This window comes from Fukomys damarensis, unplaced genomic scaffold, assembly GCF_012274545.1.
Source record: "Fukomys damarensis isolate Sample0158 unplaced genomic scaffold, DMR_v1.0_HiC HiC_scaffold_15, whole genome shotgun sequence".
NCBI classification, from domain to species: domain Eukaryota; kingdom Metazoa; phylum Chordata; class Mammalia; order Rodentia; family Bathyergidae; genus Fukomys; species Fukomys damarensis.
In genome coordinates, this window is record NW_022900927.1 from 699451 (window position 1) to 716665 (window position 17215).

The 17215-nt window shown below is 38.5% G+C and overlaps 1 protein-coding gene and 1 pseudogene across 2 annotated transcripts; one reads left to right on the plus strand and one right to left on the minus strand.

Moving 5' to 3' along the window:
• The first annotated feature begins 492 nt into the window (after positions 1-492).
• LOC109118195 lies at positions 493-1371 on the plus strand (annotated as a pseudogene).
• Positions 1372-6389: 5018 nt separating this feature from the next.
• Positions 6390-17201, minus strand: Pthlh (parathyroid hormone like hormone). 2 transcript variants are annotated; one of them, XM_010628984.2, is made up of 4 exons: positions 16903-17201; positions 16608-16730; positions 10779-11198; positions 6390-6567 (listed from the first exon to the last, which is right to left on the minus strand). In XM_010628984.2, exons 2-4 carry the CDS (start codon positions 16706-16708, stop codon positions 6558-6560), a joined length of 531 nt encoding a protein of 176 aa, XP_010627286.1. In that variant the 5' UTR covers positions 16709-16730; positions 16903-17201; the 3' UTR covers positions 6390-6557. The 2 variants fall into 2 exon arrangements, with proteins under 2 accessions (XP_010627286.1, XP_010627288.2); XM_010628986.3 differs by having other exon boundaries at positions 16608-17201.
• Between the last annotated feature and the right edge of the window lie 14 nt (positions 17202-17215).

The following is a 17215-nucleotide window of genomic DNA, read 5'->3' on the forward strand; positions in this document are numbered from 1 at the left end:
GAATGGTTACACAAGAGAAACAAATCAGATGAACAAGAATAGGAAAGGAAGAATTTAAATTATCATTATTTGTACATAACATGATACTGTATGTGGAAGACCCCAATAACTGCACCAAAAGACTTCTAGATTTTATAACCAAATTTAGTAGTGTATCTGGATACAAAGTCAACACTTAAAAATCAGTAGCATTTCTATACACAAATAACAAACTCACTTAGAGAGAAATTAGGGAAACTACACTAGCATCCAAAAATTAAATACCTAGGAATCAGCCTAAAGAAGGAAGGAAAAGACCTTTACACTGAAAATTACAGTACTCTGAAAAAAGGAGATTAAAAAGAAAGAACCAATATAGTGAAAATGGCCATATATCCAAAACTGTTATGCATCTCACCTCCTACCCCCGAGTGTCCTTGCTGCCTAGGTCTCTTGAGATGAGAGCAGGCCAGGGGAGGGTGATCACACTGAGGAGCCACAGTCTCTATCAACATGATAGAAGTCCTGACAACACCTGACTCCCAGGAACTGCTACACCAGCTGAATACCCTGTTGGAACAGGAGGCCAGATGTCAACCAAAGGTCTGTGGCTTGAGACTAACTGAATCCGCACATGATCATGGCCTTAGGATGACTGCAAGACTGAAGGACTTTGAAGTGAAAGATCTTCTTAGTCTAACTCAGCTTTTTGGCTTTGATACGGAGACATTTTCTTTAGCTGTGAATGTATTGGACAGAGTCCTGTCTAAAATGAAGGTACAGCCCAAGCACCTTGGGTGTGTTGGACTGAGCTGATTTTATTTGGCTGTACAAGTCAATAGAAGAGGAAAGAAATGCCCCATTGGCAACTGACTTGATCCAAATAAGTCAGTACTGGTTCATGGTTTCAGACCTGATAGACTTATAGACTGTATTGGAGAAGGTGTGTTGGAAAGTCAAAGCTACCACTGCCTTTCAATTTCTACAACTGTATTATTCACTGACTCAAGAGAGCTTGGCATTTGAAAGGAAAAATAGCATAAATTGTGAAAGACTAGAAGCTCAGCTTAAGGCATATCACTGCAGCATTATATTTTATAAAGCAAAGCCTTCTGTGTTGACCTTACCTATCATCGCATTGGAGATCCAGCACAGAAGTGTATAGAGTTAGCAGAAGGAGTAGAATGTCTTTAGAAATATTCCAAGATCAGTGGCAGAGAGCTGACCTTCTGGCAAGAGCTTCTACCCAAGTATTTAACTGAATATTCATCAAACAAGTGTTCCAAACCTAATGTTCAGAAGTTGAAGCAAACTGTTTCTGGGTGTACTGCACAGCAACTGAAGCATGGTTACTATAGAATATATATATATTTGAATGACACAATACTCTAATGGCCAGGCATGGTGGTGCATGCCTGCAATCCTGGCACTTGGGAGGCTGAGATAGGAGGATCACCATGAGCCTTGGCTACATAGTGAGTTCAAGGTCAACCTAAATTACATAGTGAGAACCTGTCTCAACAAACAAACAAACAAACAAAAAACACACAGGTAAACCATTTCATTAAATTAGCAGTTTAGAAAACATCCTCTTTAATATGCTTGATGTTTAAAGTAGAGCTGAAGTAATAGTTTTTCTAATTGCACATTTTGCCAAAAGTAGCCCTAAGCTCTAGCTCATTAAAAATTCTAACAGGGCCAAAAGTTAGTTCCATAAATAAACTAATTGAGACTATTAGATTATAAGCAAGATTGTTATGAACTTGAATGTTACACCTAAAGAAAAAGTAATACAAAGCAGATGATCTCTTCTGAGTTTCTTCACATACTGCTACTGGCAGTTGGAATACTAGAAAGTAATTATATTCATAAAAGTGTAAATTCAGTCACTGCATATACACCATACATTCTTGCCATCTAAATCTATTAACTTAAAGTAACAATTTATCTTTTCCCAGTCAAAACTAAATGTTAACATTTAACACATCTACATATGATTATGAAACTTAGGCATAAAAATTTACTTTTAACAGCTAGAAGTATTTAGACAAACTTTTGATAAGTTGAGCGTTTTTGTTCTTTACATAAATAGTGTTATTGAAGCAACAAAAAATATTTTTGAAGCCTTTTTCCAAACCCTGAGCTATGGATTCCATAATGTTATAATGGATTTAAGTTATGAACCTTCAAAACATCATAACCTGATGAGTATGATGTTCTCCATCTTTGGAAAACTGTCTAATTAATACAGTGCTGTAGCAGGAGCGTTTAGATTTGAATTCATCTGTAAAGCTAAAGGCATAAATGTGAGACAACACAAGCCTGAAATTGTGCACTGTGAATCTTCATTTCAAACATTAATTTAACTTTCTATACTGGATCAATAGATTATATATAGGTGATATTGAAAATGGCAACCTACTTCATTTAAATGTTAAATTTTAAATTATGAGATTTACATCAAAACTAACCTTTCACACAGGCACTTCTTAAAGGAACAATAAAGGCTGTATTCTAGATAATGTAATGGTTTCTTGGCACCTATCACACAAGTAGAAGATAGTTCAGAGATGAGAATGTTACTGCTCTATGGGAATTACATTTAGATTTTAAAACATTTGTATTAAGTCAAAGTACAGACCTACTAAGTCATATTCATTGAGCTATCTTTAATATTTCTTCTAAAAAACAGGTGACAATTGTATGGATGATATTCTATAAATTTAAGGATATAATTTATGGATTTGTATAGTTTATGGATAATTTCTATAATTTGTGGATCTTATTTCTATAAAGAATCTACTTCAGTCTATCTAGGTCCACAAAAATATGTTCTATTACATTACATAGTAAGTCAAGATCAATTACCACTTTGAAAATTTGCTTCACCCTAAGTTCTGGCTAGACAAAGCACTCCAGGTTTTACTATGGACTGTTTCTATAAAACTATGATTGCTTCCAGTTTTTAAAAGAGGACTAGAATATACTTTCACAAATTTCCATAAAGTGTCTTAAGAAAAGTTAGGAGGCACTGCCGTAATTATGGGATTGCTGAGGCAGTGTTTGGAATTCTCCATCAATGTAAGGGGATGTACATATATTGTTAGTGTTGTAAACAGTTGGTGCATCCTGAAGCCCGAGTATACAGAATGATGTAACCAATGTTGACATCGTGTTACAGATAAATACACATTGAAAAATAAAACAAAGAATCACAATATATTCTATCTTTAACTTTCTGTAAACCATGTTTTGTGGATAACTTCAGTTTTTCCATAAGGCTGATATAGTTCAATATTTTGAAAACATCAGTATTAATTTTGAGTTGGCAGAGGTAACCTAACCAACTAGGGTTATTTTTGGTACTAAGAGATATAAACATTTCAATTGAAATGCCAAAAAAAAAGTTAACCAATAATAAATACTAGTAGGGCTGTGGGGGAAAATGAACCCTACTCTACCATTGGTAGAAGTGTATACTGGTGCAACCACTGTGGAAATCAATGTGGAGATTCCTCAAAAAAATGATAACTAGAGTCTTGGTATCTTCCCGAAAGAATTAAAAACATCATATTTCAGTGATATATGTGCACCCAATTTATAGCAGCACAGTTTACAATAGCTAAATCTTGGAAACAGCTCAGATGCCCAATGGATGAATGGATAAAAATGTGGGTTTTAAAAAAATATATACAATGGAGGACTACTCTGCTATAAAGAAGGATAAACTTGAGACATTTCTAGGTAAATAGATGCACATTGAGACCATATTCTTAAGTGAAATAAATTGGATACACATTTAAATGCTGCATTATTTCTCTGGTGTGAGAAACTGAAAGTGGGAATAAATACCAAGATGCATGATAGATATTGGGAAATGGGAAGAAAATGTTCAAATGGGAAGGGGAACAAGAGAAGGGAGAGGGAAAAGGAAGGAAGGGACAAGGAAAAAAGAATAAAAGGAAAAAATGGAAACAAATCTCTTGTAAACAAGTAGTTGGAAGAAGAGTTGAAGAGAGGGGAGCCGAATGGGGAAAAAGCAGGAAACATGGTGCACAGATACAGATTTCCTACGATAAATGTTAACATTATGTATATCTAAAATGTACCAAGTAAAAATAAAATCCCACATCCAAGACTATAAAAAATACATTTCCATGTGAGCAACTTGTGAAGATTTGGTGTATTCTCACTTAAGGCTTAGAGTTTCCGATGGTGTTTTGCATATATATTTGCTTATATGTTCCTAACGCATTCTGAACTACTTGCTTTCTACATGTTCAGTATATCAGTCTTAACCATGAGTATCCCTTAGGTGCAAAAACCATATCCAGTAAATTTATAGGTGAAGTTAAGAATAATTTTCTTATTTACTTAGTCATCTAGGTTTAAAATTCTTACCAATATGGAAAGGCGTATCTTATTTTGAATGTAATGGAACTCAAGCGAGAATATGAGTAAGTTCAATCTCAGAATATTCTCAGAAATATAATCCTTGTGTGCCTGACTTATTTTACTTAACATTATGGTCTCAAGGGCATCAATTTTCCTGTGAATGCCTCTGGTTTATCTTTCTTTATGACACAGTAGTACTCCACTGTATGTATCACGTTTTCTTCATCCATTCATCCACTGATGGACATATGGGCTGCTTCCAAGATCTAGCTATTTTGAATTGTGTAGCTATAAACATGGGTGTGCATGTATTACTGTAATATAATACGTTTAACTCTTTCAGGAAGACACCTAGAAGGGGAATAGCCGGGTGGGTCAAATGGAATTTCTAGTTTTAGTTTTTAAAAAATCTTCACACTGATTTCTCTTATATGAGAAATGCAAATTATAAAGAGAGAAAAATAAAAGGTAGATGATGGGGAGTACAGCTAATCTCTCTCATACGGGAAGGGGATGAAGAGGTGGAGGGAGGGAGAAAGGAGGGGGAAGGAAAGAGGATGGAAAAAAGAATTAAGATGTGTTATGAACATGCACCCACTCAAGAAATGTCAGTATGATGTACTGTAAACATGTACCAATGAAAAAAGAAAACATAATCCTGCTCATCACCTTCCCTATACTACTATCTCCCTATGTTTTTTATTTCCATTATAAAAATATACATGGAATTTTGGATCATTTCAGTTTCTTGTAGACAGCATTTAGTTGTTTTATATACATGGTGTTTCATGTAATCTACCATTGGAGTGACAGACTCGTAAAGATTTTACTTCTTGTATTTCTTGCACATCCCGTAACATCTAATAGTTGATGATGAAGAAATTGGGCATAATAGAATCTTCCCAAACATGCTTGATTCATAGATTGTTTTGTTGTTGTTCTGCTCTCTATTTCCTGATGTGTCCTAAACTCTAGACAGTTACAGGAAATAATTTCCCTGAAAGGAAACGTGCTCGTGTTTTCTCCTAGACGTAGAGGTGGAACAACTAGAGTGCTGTCACACTGGGCAGGCAACCAGAGGAGAAGGCCCTGTGACATCACAGGAAGGCAGTCCTCACTTCTGATGGCTTTTTGAGCTGTCACCGACTGCGCACCTCTTTTTGTGGTCAGCCATAGCAGGCAGAATCCCCAAGTAGCACTCTCATGCTTCTTCTTGTTCTTCTCAGTAAGAGCAAGATCTCTCAGACATTATCTTGGTTGAAATTATCTAGCCTGCAATCCCTTACCTACTTCTCTGCCTTTCTTTTAGCTCTTCCCAATTGTCTGGACTTTCTTTCATTCCCTTTCCCATCTTCAAGTCAAATTAAACATATTTTATGAAATGGTGACTAACTAGGAAGTTCAGCTACTCTATTGGCCTGAACTAAAATATGTGAAAATACGTTTTAAGTGGTTTTTAACTAAAAACTAATGTGAATATGTTGGAATATGTGTCTAGATAAACTTATTATTATTTTTTGGTATTGGGGATCAAACTCAGGAACTTGGCTCTTGTGAGGCAGGTGGTGGAACCACTGAGCAAAATCCCTGGCCTACATAAACTTATTAAGCTTAAGACTGTATTCAAATTACAGATGAAAAAGAAAAACAACTGCCTTATGCTTCTTCTGATTGGAATTTTAAAGGATATAATTTACCTTCTGCATCATGATATAATTAGATTATATTTTATTAGACATCCTTTACAAATTTAAAATACTGCTATTTTTTACATGCACAGAAGAAAATCAGTTTGGATAATTATATTTAGGCATTCGTTAAAATTAACCACAAAATAGACACTTTATTGTGTCATTTATCAACATACTTGATATGTATATCTAAAGTGCATTATGTTACAAAAATATAGAAATTCAGCAGCACCAAGACACATTTACAAAATAAATACATCTGTTGACAAAATAAATTATGGTAAATGTGATAATAATAATTGGATTAGCCTTGGCAAAACAGAAAAAAAATATTCACAATGACCAATGTGCAGTTTCATAGAGCAATGAGGGAGACAGTTTTATTCCAATGCATTTACAGTATTTACAGACAATAAATATTTCTAATATTTTCTATACGTTTACTATTACAAAATCCTGTAATATGTCCTTGAAAGGTCTCTGCTGAAAATTTCAATGCCTCCTGCAAATAGAAGGAAGGGAAACAAGAGGAAAAACAGTTAATTTGCTTACAAATAGGAATATATAAAATAAAAGATATAAATTAAGAAACACAAAATTACAATGGGAAGAGACCCAGGTGACTTCTCACAAATCTCTTCATGTTAGAGACAGGATCTTTTCTTCCAGAAGCCCCACGCCAGCATGGGTCTTTACCGCGATGAAATGGTCAATGTGATACAGAAAGAAGGAAGGGGCTACATTTCTGTGTCAGAAAAAGAGAGATCCTCCGAAAATCTCCCAAAGCTCCCAGCTGGTAAGTCCAGGAAGGGACAGATTTGACAACCTGGCAGACTGCTGCGTTGGGACATCAGTCAACAGTACACCTTGCTTAGAATATTTACCAATATGCTTGACTTAGATGATGCAGTTTGCTTATTTTATCCACGCATTCATTTGGACAATCTCTCATTGACAAAACAGACCAGGCAAGGTAGTGAGGATATAGGACTTTGGGTGAAGGATGGAAGGATGTGTAGCTAAACAGAGCAACTTCATTTGATGATATGATGAGATCTGTCATTGCTTTAACTGTCCTTAAGCTCTAATGAATGAAACTGTTACTGGATTTTAATTTTCAAAGACAAAACTAAGAATTGTTTGTCTCTCACTCTCTTGGTAATCTGAATGGATCTTGCATTTAGAAACTAGAAAAGCCTTTAAATGAGAATACTAAAAATAAAATTGATTTGTAAGTACAAAATAGAAATAGTTTATATCATTATATTTGTTTTACTATTAGAAAAAGTTACTGATGGAACTGACACCTGACAGTTTTTGAGATGGGTTAGCAGAGTTTTGTCTTTCCCTTTCTTCTCTCTTTGGGTGGTCTACTTCAGTGAATTCTCAACCATTTCTAAGGAAACAGCTATAGAACGGGGTTGATTGGCTGTGTCACTGAATTAAAAGTTAGCACTATGGGCAGAGTTTTATATGGCAGACATATGGGTATGAGACCTACAGAAAGCAAGTCCATCTGTCCTTCTGTCCATCTTTTCTTCCCTCCCTCCCTCTCTCCCTTTCTTCTTTTCTTCCTTTTATAATGCTAGAGATGGAACTCAGGGTCTCACACATGCTAAGTAATTTCTCTGTCACTGAGCCACACTCTCAGCTCCTTTTAAGAAATTTTTTATTTTGACACAGGGTCATGTTAAGTTGCCTAGGTTGGCCTAGAATTTATGATACATCTGCCTCAGTCTTCTGAGTAGGTAAGAACAGTCATGCACAACTATACTCAGCATCTTGACATTTAAAAAATTTTATGTGCAGTTTTAAAAAAGAAAAGCAATTTGAGCATTTAGCATGTTCTCATATCTTAAGGAATTGATGTTTACCAATGGCTTTGGTTGGAATGCTAAAACAAAAAGTTTAACATTGACATTTTAATCGATAGGTGGGTATAGATAGATGTTATGAATAAAGTAAAAAGGATAACTTCAAAACTCAATAATTTGTATACTGTACTAATTTTAAAATGTGTTTGTACTAAATGATATTTAGTGAGTTAAGAATAGCAAGAAGGAAAAGAAAAATATTTTGAGCATTATTTTCTCAAAAAGAAAGAAAAATAAAAAATAAGTAAAAGTATTGTTTATTTTTTATCCTATTTAGACAGTTTGTTATCTTACCTTTCGAATTCTCTTTTAACAAAGGCACATATGGAAAAGCCAAGTAAAACATGTAACATGACCTAAATTGTATGTGTGTGATTATATGTGTGATAGTACTTTAGCTCTTTTGACTACCAAAAAGCTTTTAATATTTTTCAAAGTCAATATTTATCAAGCCAAACAATATGTATCTGTATATCTCATCTACAAGATCAAAACTTTAAAATGTAATCCCTAAAATTTAAAGTTATATTTTTCCTCCTGAAAGTTCATACAAGAGGAAATGACAATTTTACTTCTAAAATATTCTATGCATAGCACAATAAAACTCATGCGTGTTACCTCATCAAACCTCTTAGAGGTTCATACTATAATGCAAAGGATTACAGAGGGGACATTAATAAAAAATTGGTCACTTATCAAATTTTAAAATAGTTATTCTGAAGTTTTTATGTGGTTATAAAAAGTTGCATGGCCCCAAACATTCTCATCAACCCACTCCTAAACTTTCCCACTCTCTTGCACCTCTGTTGGGTAGAGTTGGGAGAGGGCCAACATCTGGCTGCCAAACTTTTTTTTTTTTTTTTTAATGAATGTTCTTCACAAACAGGGAAGCAAAAGGAAAAGCAGACACATCCTATTTCTTTCACTGCTGGGTCTGGATTTGATTAGACCATTGACTAATTTTCACTATATATACTTTAACTTAGGGGTAGCTTTGGGCCTAAGAATTGACAAGTGTTAATTTTCATTAATTCTCTGAATACTTGAAAAGCACTGCAAATTTTAAATGAGCAATCCCCATAAAAATCATTTATACTTTAGAAAATAATCCTTAAGTATAATGAGTAAAAAATAGGTTTTGGCAATAAAATAGGGTCCTCACATTGAATAAATATATTCAATGAGGGTCCTATCTTAAAATACGCTGAATATGTACAGTGAAGCAGGACTGTGGGCTTCGTTATGCCCCATGGATCCATTAGATATTTGCAAAATAGGTCATACATTGTGACCAAAATTTCTCCAGTGCCATTTTCCATTGATTGCTGAAGTTGTACTATGGATCCAATATAATTTCTGATGTATATGCTACTTAATAATGGATTCATGAACTTAAAGAGAGAAATGCTAGTTAATGGGTTCAAATTCCGCTTTGAAACATCATCCCGTAACCCTATGTGTACCAGTGTCAAAGAATCAAGTAACAGGGGACCCTTTAAATAACAAGATCAGTTGCATTTGATGTGTTCATATGTTGTTTTTCTTTTCTCAAGTGCTGTATTGAAAAGTTTTTTTTTTTTTTTTTAAAAAAAAAAAAAAAAAAAAAAAAAAAAAAAAAAAAAAAAAAAAAAAAAGAAAAAGAAAAGAGAGAGATCCTAAAAATCAGCGGAAATGTGTGGATAAAGAAGCACAGCCCACAGAACACTGATGTGAGCGTGACAGCAGGGGAGTCACCCAGTCCTGGGGGCCTCTCCCAAGGACTAACTCAGGTCTTCATTGTGGAACACTTCAGTTTTTTATTTTATAATATGAAATGAACATTTGCCTCTTTTTTGCTTTACAGAATACAGCCCATACGTACATATGTAGATCAGGTACATATTTATATGCATATACATGGGGGTAATCAGAACTGGGTCTGAAAGCACCCACACAAAAATATGTTGCAATTTACTGAGTGTTTCCAATGGGCATTTAACACATTTCGTCTCATTTAACCCTCACTCAACTCTGTGAGGTTGGTACAATTATCATCTTCATTTCACAGAAGATGAAAGTCTTTGACTAAGTCACTTGTCAGAAATTCAAACCCCAAACTTCAACTGAAGTCTGACTTCAGTTGACATGTATATAAGGTAAGGATAACAAGCCACATAAGTGTGGAGTCTTATTATTCCTATTGTATTATCCAGGAAAAATTATTTCAACTTGCCAGTGGACAAGGAGATGCATTAGAAAAATTTAAATCTTTCTCAAGCCAATGCTTAACATTTTTTTCAGAAACCATTTTCTTTTCATGAACTGGTAGAAACCAGAGTTAAATTTAAACAAGTAAAGCATGTGTGTAAAAATAACTTAATTTCTTTAAATTAAAATCAATTAAAATTTAATTAAATACACTTGATTAAATAAACTGAATAACTCAGAATTGTTTGTGGGAAGCCATTGCTCTGCAGTGTTTGTAGACAATATCAAAGCCTTCCCTTCCATGTTCTTCTTTGAAAATTAAAAGAAGAAATTAAAAAGAAATTTAAAAAAGAGCAAGACTTGAAATGAGTTTAAAAAATATTTTTAAAAAGGCTATCAGGTTTGCCAAGATGTGAAAATGGGGGAATAAATACACTTTCTGGGTGAGGAAGAGGGCCGCTAGCTTCCCCAGACGCGGTGAAAGAGTGGCGGTGGGTGAGCGGCTGGCCCTGTGCGTGGCCTGGCGGGTTGCTGGACACCGCGGAAGGGAGCTGGCCTGGGGCTAGCTCAGGGTGTGAGCTGCTGAGCGACGCGGCACCGCCTGAGAGACCTGAGCGAGCATCTAGGTGTTCAGAGACAGGGAAGCCGTTACCGTGACACAGGCTCCGGGGTGCTGGACACTTGGGCTGGGCGGTCCACGCTGCCTCCACTGCCCACGGCCTGCGAGGTGGGCCAGGCAGACCTTGCTCGCCGCTTCTTCTTCTCCTGCTCCTTGCGCTTGCCCGGCTTGCCTTTCTTTTTCTTCCCGGGTGTCTTGAGGGGTTGCTCTTTGTAGGTCTCCACCTTGTTGGTTTCCTGAGTTAGGTACCTGCCCTCATCGTCGGACCCGAACTGCACTGGGTGGTTCTTGGTGTTGGGTGAGGGCTTGGAGTTGGGGGACACCTCCGAGGTAGCTCTGATCTCTGCCGTGTGGATCCCAGAGATGAGGTGGTGCAGGAAGTATCGGCGGCGCAGGTCCTGAATGGACTTGCCCTTGTCGTGAAGCAGCTGGTGCTCAGACACTGCCCTTTTGCTGCCGGAGAAACCAGAAGGGGCGGGTGACCATCAGATAACAGCTCTTGGCTGGAAGCAAAGTCTCAGTCCACCAGCAGGTCCTCTGCAGGCCACAGCCACGGGGACAGAAGAAGATGGGAGGGCCAGAGCCAGGGATAAGGGGCTGCGGCTGGGCCCGGTGCCACTCACTGGCTTCCCAACCTGGATGAGAGCAGCATTTCTACTCATCTGTTTAATAGTGCAGCATCAGAACAGGCAGTATTTATGCTGTTCTCAAGGTGAGACGCTATTACTGTACTCAGTTATGCCTGAAAATGGGAGAAGACCCTGGTGTCTCTTCAGAATTCTCCTGGGAAATGAACCCAGATTCCTATCTGGGAAATAAAAGGCCAACTGCCTTCACTGAGTACTCTTCCAAGCCCGCCTGTGCACACACATGCACACATGCACACACACAACACACACACACACACACACACACACACTGCTGCCCCACTAAGAAAGTAATACTGACTTCCAAAGAACAGCAAGCTGCAAAAATAAAAGCCCACAAAGCTGCACTCTGAGAAATGAAGTCTGTCTAGGAATCATCTCACTGCAGGGCTGGATTTTAACATTTTAGATGACTGGGTATAAGAGGCTATATTTGAAGGCCAAATGCCAGAGAGAAGGAGACAGACATAATTTTTTCATAAAGCAGGTGGTCTCCTTATGTGTGCATTTATGTGAGATCACGCTACTGCTTCTGTGCTTCAAGTTTTGTTTTCTAATTTAAAATTTCAGAGAGTATAGCTCTTAGTGTTCAAAAGCTTGTTTTTCTACTTGCGCTTTTTCTTTTAAATATCTTTAGGAAAAAGTATAAAGTTCTTTTTCTATCTAAGTAATTCTCTAATGAAAATAGAATGAAAAAGAAACTGATTATCCACCCTTTTAGATGCTCTCCTGACTTCCACTCATGTTTTCCCGTATTAACTCTGTGGCACTCTGTTAACTGAACGTGAGAATTATGCCTACTCAGAAATCACACCATGCCTCTGGCAACTCCAACTTGGACTGGAATAGTCCTCCAAATGGGCTCATCTTGGCAAGCATCCGAGGGCATTTCACAGGGCCGCATCCCACGAACTCGTTTCCCTAACACAGTGGCACAGTGGTGCCTGGGGCCCTCATTACCTCTGTTACCTCCTCCAACTCCTTGGAGAAGTGTGAGCATAATAAACAGTATCATTATCATAATTTGCAGATGGGAAAAGATGAGGTACAGAGTAAAGGATGTGCCATCGTTTCCATGAGAACCAGCAGATCTGGAGCTCTAAACATGAGGCCTTCTCATTCTAAAAGCAAGACCACTTTTCCAGTGTCCCCAATCTCTTCTACTGAAGCTGGAAACAAAGCCTGAAACAGGAAGCCTCTATGACAGGGGGCAGAGGAGAAAGATATTTACTTGCTTCTGTAGAGACCAAGGACTCCTGAGTCTGTTTTCATCACCAAACAAGGGACTAACATTCCTAGAGTTTGGCTTATCGTGGAGCAAACGAGTCAATGAGGACAGCAAGAGATGAAAGCACAGTTGTCATTTCTCTGGCCCTGGCAGCCAGAATGCCAGCTTTCTTCTAGGATTTTTGTGTGTGGACTGACTTTAGCCATAGAGCTTGTACCGAAAAGATATGACTTAATGGAAAGGAATTAACAGGAGCCTTGCTTAAATGAGACACGCAGGAGTCTATCTCCCTTTTTTAAGGTATCACATGTAACTAGATTAAACTTCACTTTGTGGCAATCATTAGTACTCTGGAAACTTTTAATAATCTACAAATTTGAGGTTTGGATACAATGTATCCTCTTACAACATTTTAAAAGAATAGGACTGATATAATTGCATATTTCATAAACACTGTTGTTTAATATATATTTTTACCAAAATACGTGTGCAGAAGAAATTCTGAGCCAGTGCTGATAGTATTGGGGGCTTTTATTTCTTTCTCAACTCTTGGCTGACATCCTCACTGTGTATCCCTCTCTTCACATCTACTATATCGCCCATTCTTGCTTTACTCAAAGCCAGACTTCTAATGGTTGGCCTGCTCGAATCCAGCCACCATTGCTCATGCCCCTCTGACTGGCACAGATGTCTGTCATCCGGGCCAGCTTGTGCACTGTGACTCACCCTGCCTTCGCCACTTTCCCAGAACGCTTCTCATGGGAGATGCAGTGATCATTTTATCCTTTATTTTGCAAAAAGCCTACAATTCTGTCCAGTTTAAAATAGTACTTCTCTTTCCAGCTGCCTTTTAGGGAAAATTGTTATATATTAGGAAACACAAATCTTATTAAATGCTAAATCTGAAATGCTATTAGACAAGTTATTTAGTGTTTCAGAGACTTCTGCCTTTAAAATATTGAAAAGTATAAATCTCTGATTGAAAAATTGCATTAGAGGGTCAGGAAGACAATGACATCTTTATCATCCACATGGAATAAGGTTCATACAATGTTCTCTTTATTTGAAAAAAAAGGACAAAAACTGACACAGGGATACACGACTGACATGTACAATCTAGATATACCTAGGTGGTAAGTAGAAAATTCAAATTGTGGAGGTTTGCAATTTAGCTAACTCTGAAACACTAAGATAAATATGGCATCAATAAGACCCTGTTACTCAGTACATCTGTAAATGTTATATTGCACAATGGTGGACATCACATTTATTACATACCTAGGTTCTGACACAGAAAAACAAGTATGTTATGCTTTATGATTTTTGATTTTGTAAAAAAAAGAAAAAAAATTCAGAGAAAATGTGCAACATGGATAGCTCTAAATTTAGTCAAAACATAGTTGCTCTTTGAAGAAGAATCACTCTCAAGGGAGTTATCAGGGAACAAGCTTAAATTTCTATGGCACTATCAAGGAACAGAGGGAATAACAGTAACGGAAATTCATTTCAGCACAGGACGAAGCAGAATGCTTGTGTTGATGAGAAGATACTATGGAGGGGCCCCGAGTTTGAGAAGCAAAGTTCTGTGGTACATAGAGGAGACAGGGTTAGGGTGTCAGAGTTGAGGTGACTCACCAGAAGTCCCTTCCAACCCCTATGACTCAGCTGAAAGTTATGCTTTTCATTAAGTGGAATAGCCCTAGTCTGGTTCCCAAGCAAATCAGCCAGTGATGCTCTGTGCTTCTCAACCTGCTTGGGCTCCCTCTCTAAAGGAACCTCTCTATAGGAACCTACCAAGCCGTGTTCTTCCACACAAGAACATCCGCAGAGCCCACTTTACAGTCTCCAGCTTGACAATGCTCTTGCCCCATTAACCAATTTTGGGGACTCTGTGTGCATGAATATGCCACAGTGAGACCCATTATTCTGTATAAATAACATACACTAATTATAAAAATCAAACTTGTGGACCAGGAGGGACAAAACATCATAACTTGTAATTGCCTCCTTTGCATGGCTTAGAAAGTAACTTTTTCTCCCTTAACAGTTAACTCCTAGTTTAAAAAAATATATACTTCTTAAGCAGTTTCCCTAATGCTTGGTGTGAAAGTCAGGGAGTAATATGATTTTATTATATGTTACAATTGCTTTCAAGAAGGTAGACTGATTTTGTGTAATTGTAGACTAATGTTTTGTCTAGCACACAACATTTACTGTTACTTGGCAGCAATGCAAAAATAATGACTTGTTTTTTTTTTAACTTTCCTTGGCTGTAATAATCTGATGAAACATCTTTATTTACTGATGATTTCAGCCTCCATGAAAAACCACGGTTGTAATGTGATGACCCATTAGCCATTAACTACAAAATGTTTTGTGGTACTTTTATAACCATCTGCTTAGTGTGAGTGTTTAACTATAATATTATATTTCACCCACAAACAAAACTACAAGAGTTTCTGGCTGCTAAATGGTTTCTGATGTGTATTTTGCAAGGTGCAACAAAGAAAGAGTTAAAAATAGCCAGGAGGACAACTTAACACTATTTTTATGCCATGACTGTGGACTTAATCATGGCTCACTTACTGTTGCTCAAAAGAGAAGACAGGTATTCCTGAAGCAACTTTTTAAAAAAGGGCCCTGTTCCAAGACAGTATTTCTTAGCCAAATAAATACAGTATGTGCGTGCACTTTAAAAAATTTCAGTCTTACTTTATATTTATAGTTGGATGTTAGATAATTGAATTTAACACAAGTCTCAAAATGAGCAAAATGTCTGAAGATAATTTTAAGAAATACATCAGCAAAACATTGATTTGAAGAATACAATGCAGCTTTATCTTTAGCACAATGTTCTACACAATTTGCCTTAGGAGATTCATAATAGATTTTCATTTTGGTGCCAAGGTTCAGACATGTCTAATGTAATTTCATTTAAGGATTTCCTGCTCTAATAATAATAGACCAAGGGCACATATAAAACAGTTGCCTTTTTTGTATACCCTTGGGAATTTATAAGGAAGCCCCACAGACCTGACTATAGATATTAGAGACTGCTATTTTTATCATAAAGTGTAAAAGCTCTCTTTAGTTTCTTCTCTAGAGTCAAACTGTACTCCGTTCTTAACTTTTATGTTTTTCCCATCTTGAACACTGACTCTGCAGCCTCAACACTGCCTAAGGATGCTATTACACACACTAATGAACTTCCAGGCCCACCAGATAATAAGACGAAACTGCTCAGCCACTGTCCACTTTCTAGCCACACACCATAGTGCTCTTTCTCTGGGTTGCTAAGATGTATCCTTATTTCTCAGCCACAACTGTCCTTAAATAGGATCACCACAAGAGAATGCCAAGATATAAGCTTTCGGTCTACAATGCAAATATTTGACTTTGGGTTAAAGAACTGTTAGTAATAATTCCAAGAAACAGTTTCCACACCTGAAGTTCGTTTTGGATCCAAGCACTACAGCCTCCCTGAATGTTATCAATACTACTAACCCTTGGTAGCGCGCCCCTGCACAGTTGTTTCCACTTTCTTATATAATATGCCTTCATTATGTAATATGGTCCCACTTTACAGGCTTAAAATTATGTCACTCACAATAAAACTGGACGCAAAGTTTTGGTTTTCTCACACACTGCCACTCAAATGCAGTGCGCGTGACTGTGCAGACCTGCATCCTCCGGTCCCCAGGTTTCTTCCGAGTTACAGGACTTCCCGGGTGCTGGGATGTAGCCCCCAGGAGCTTGTGTAAAACACCTCTGGGAAACTACCGGGCAGGTTTGCCTCTTGCCTGTTTGTCCTGGGGATTCAGCTAGGTCTGCCTTCTAGGTGATTGGGGGGACCGGTTCGGACCCTCGCAGGTAGCTGCGAACCCCTCTCTCTAGTCGGGGCGAGACTCGTGGTGACCACGGGGAACCCTGGGCAGCGTCTCCCCGGCCTCCCCAGCCCGGCTCCCGCCCGGAGGATGGGGCACTTACAGCCGGCGGCCGAGCCCCTCCACCGAGCGCCCGCAGGAGGGCACCGAGCAGCTGAGCAGGAACGCAGCGACGCTCCACTGCTGGACCAGCCTCCGCAGCATCGTCTCGCCGGCTCCCCGCGACCTGGACGGGAGGAAGGGCCGCGGCGTGAGCTCGGGCTGCCCACCGCCCCGCGCCCGCGCCTCCTGCAGCCTGGGCTCCGACGGCCTCTCCATCTTCAGGGCCTCTCCCAAGTTAGAAAGAAAAAGAGAGGAGGGAAGAAAAGTTCCTCGGGAGCCTCTCAGCTCCTACTTACTCAGGAATCAGTTACTCCGACTGCGCTGCTCCTAAACCACACAGCCAAAAAGGGACCCAAAGGGAAAGATAAGTCAGAGGCGCTTTCCCTGAAAGAATAGCGAGCACGAGACGGTTTTACACACGCACGGGGGTGAGCGGTGTTTACACGTCTCCCGTAGCAATGTCTAATTCGTGCGGCCACCGGACCGGGGTGCGCGGCCGGCGCTCGCCTCCGCCTGAGTGAGTTCCCCCCGAGGTCCGCTTCGGGGCGAGTCGGGCCCTGCGCGTCCACAGCCACTTGTAGCGAGACCCACATATATATGCATAGCCGC

Excerpts from the sequence above, each read along its gene's own strand:
- Pthlh (XM_010628986.3), bottom strand. The coding sequence starts at position 16,822 with ATGGAGAGGCCGTCGGAGCCCAGGCTGCAGGAGGCGCGGGCGCGGGGC. Across the intron at positions 11,199-16,607 it reads GAGGGGCTCGGCCGCCGGCT|CAAAAGGGCAGTGTCTGAGC; the intron begins GTAAGTGCCCCA and ends TTTCTCCGGCAG.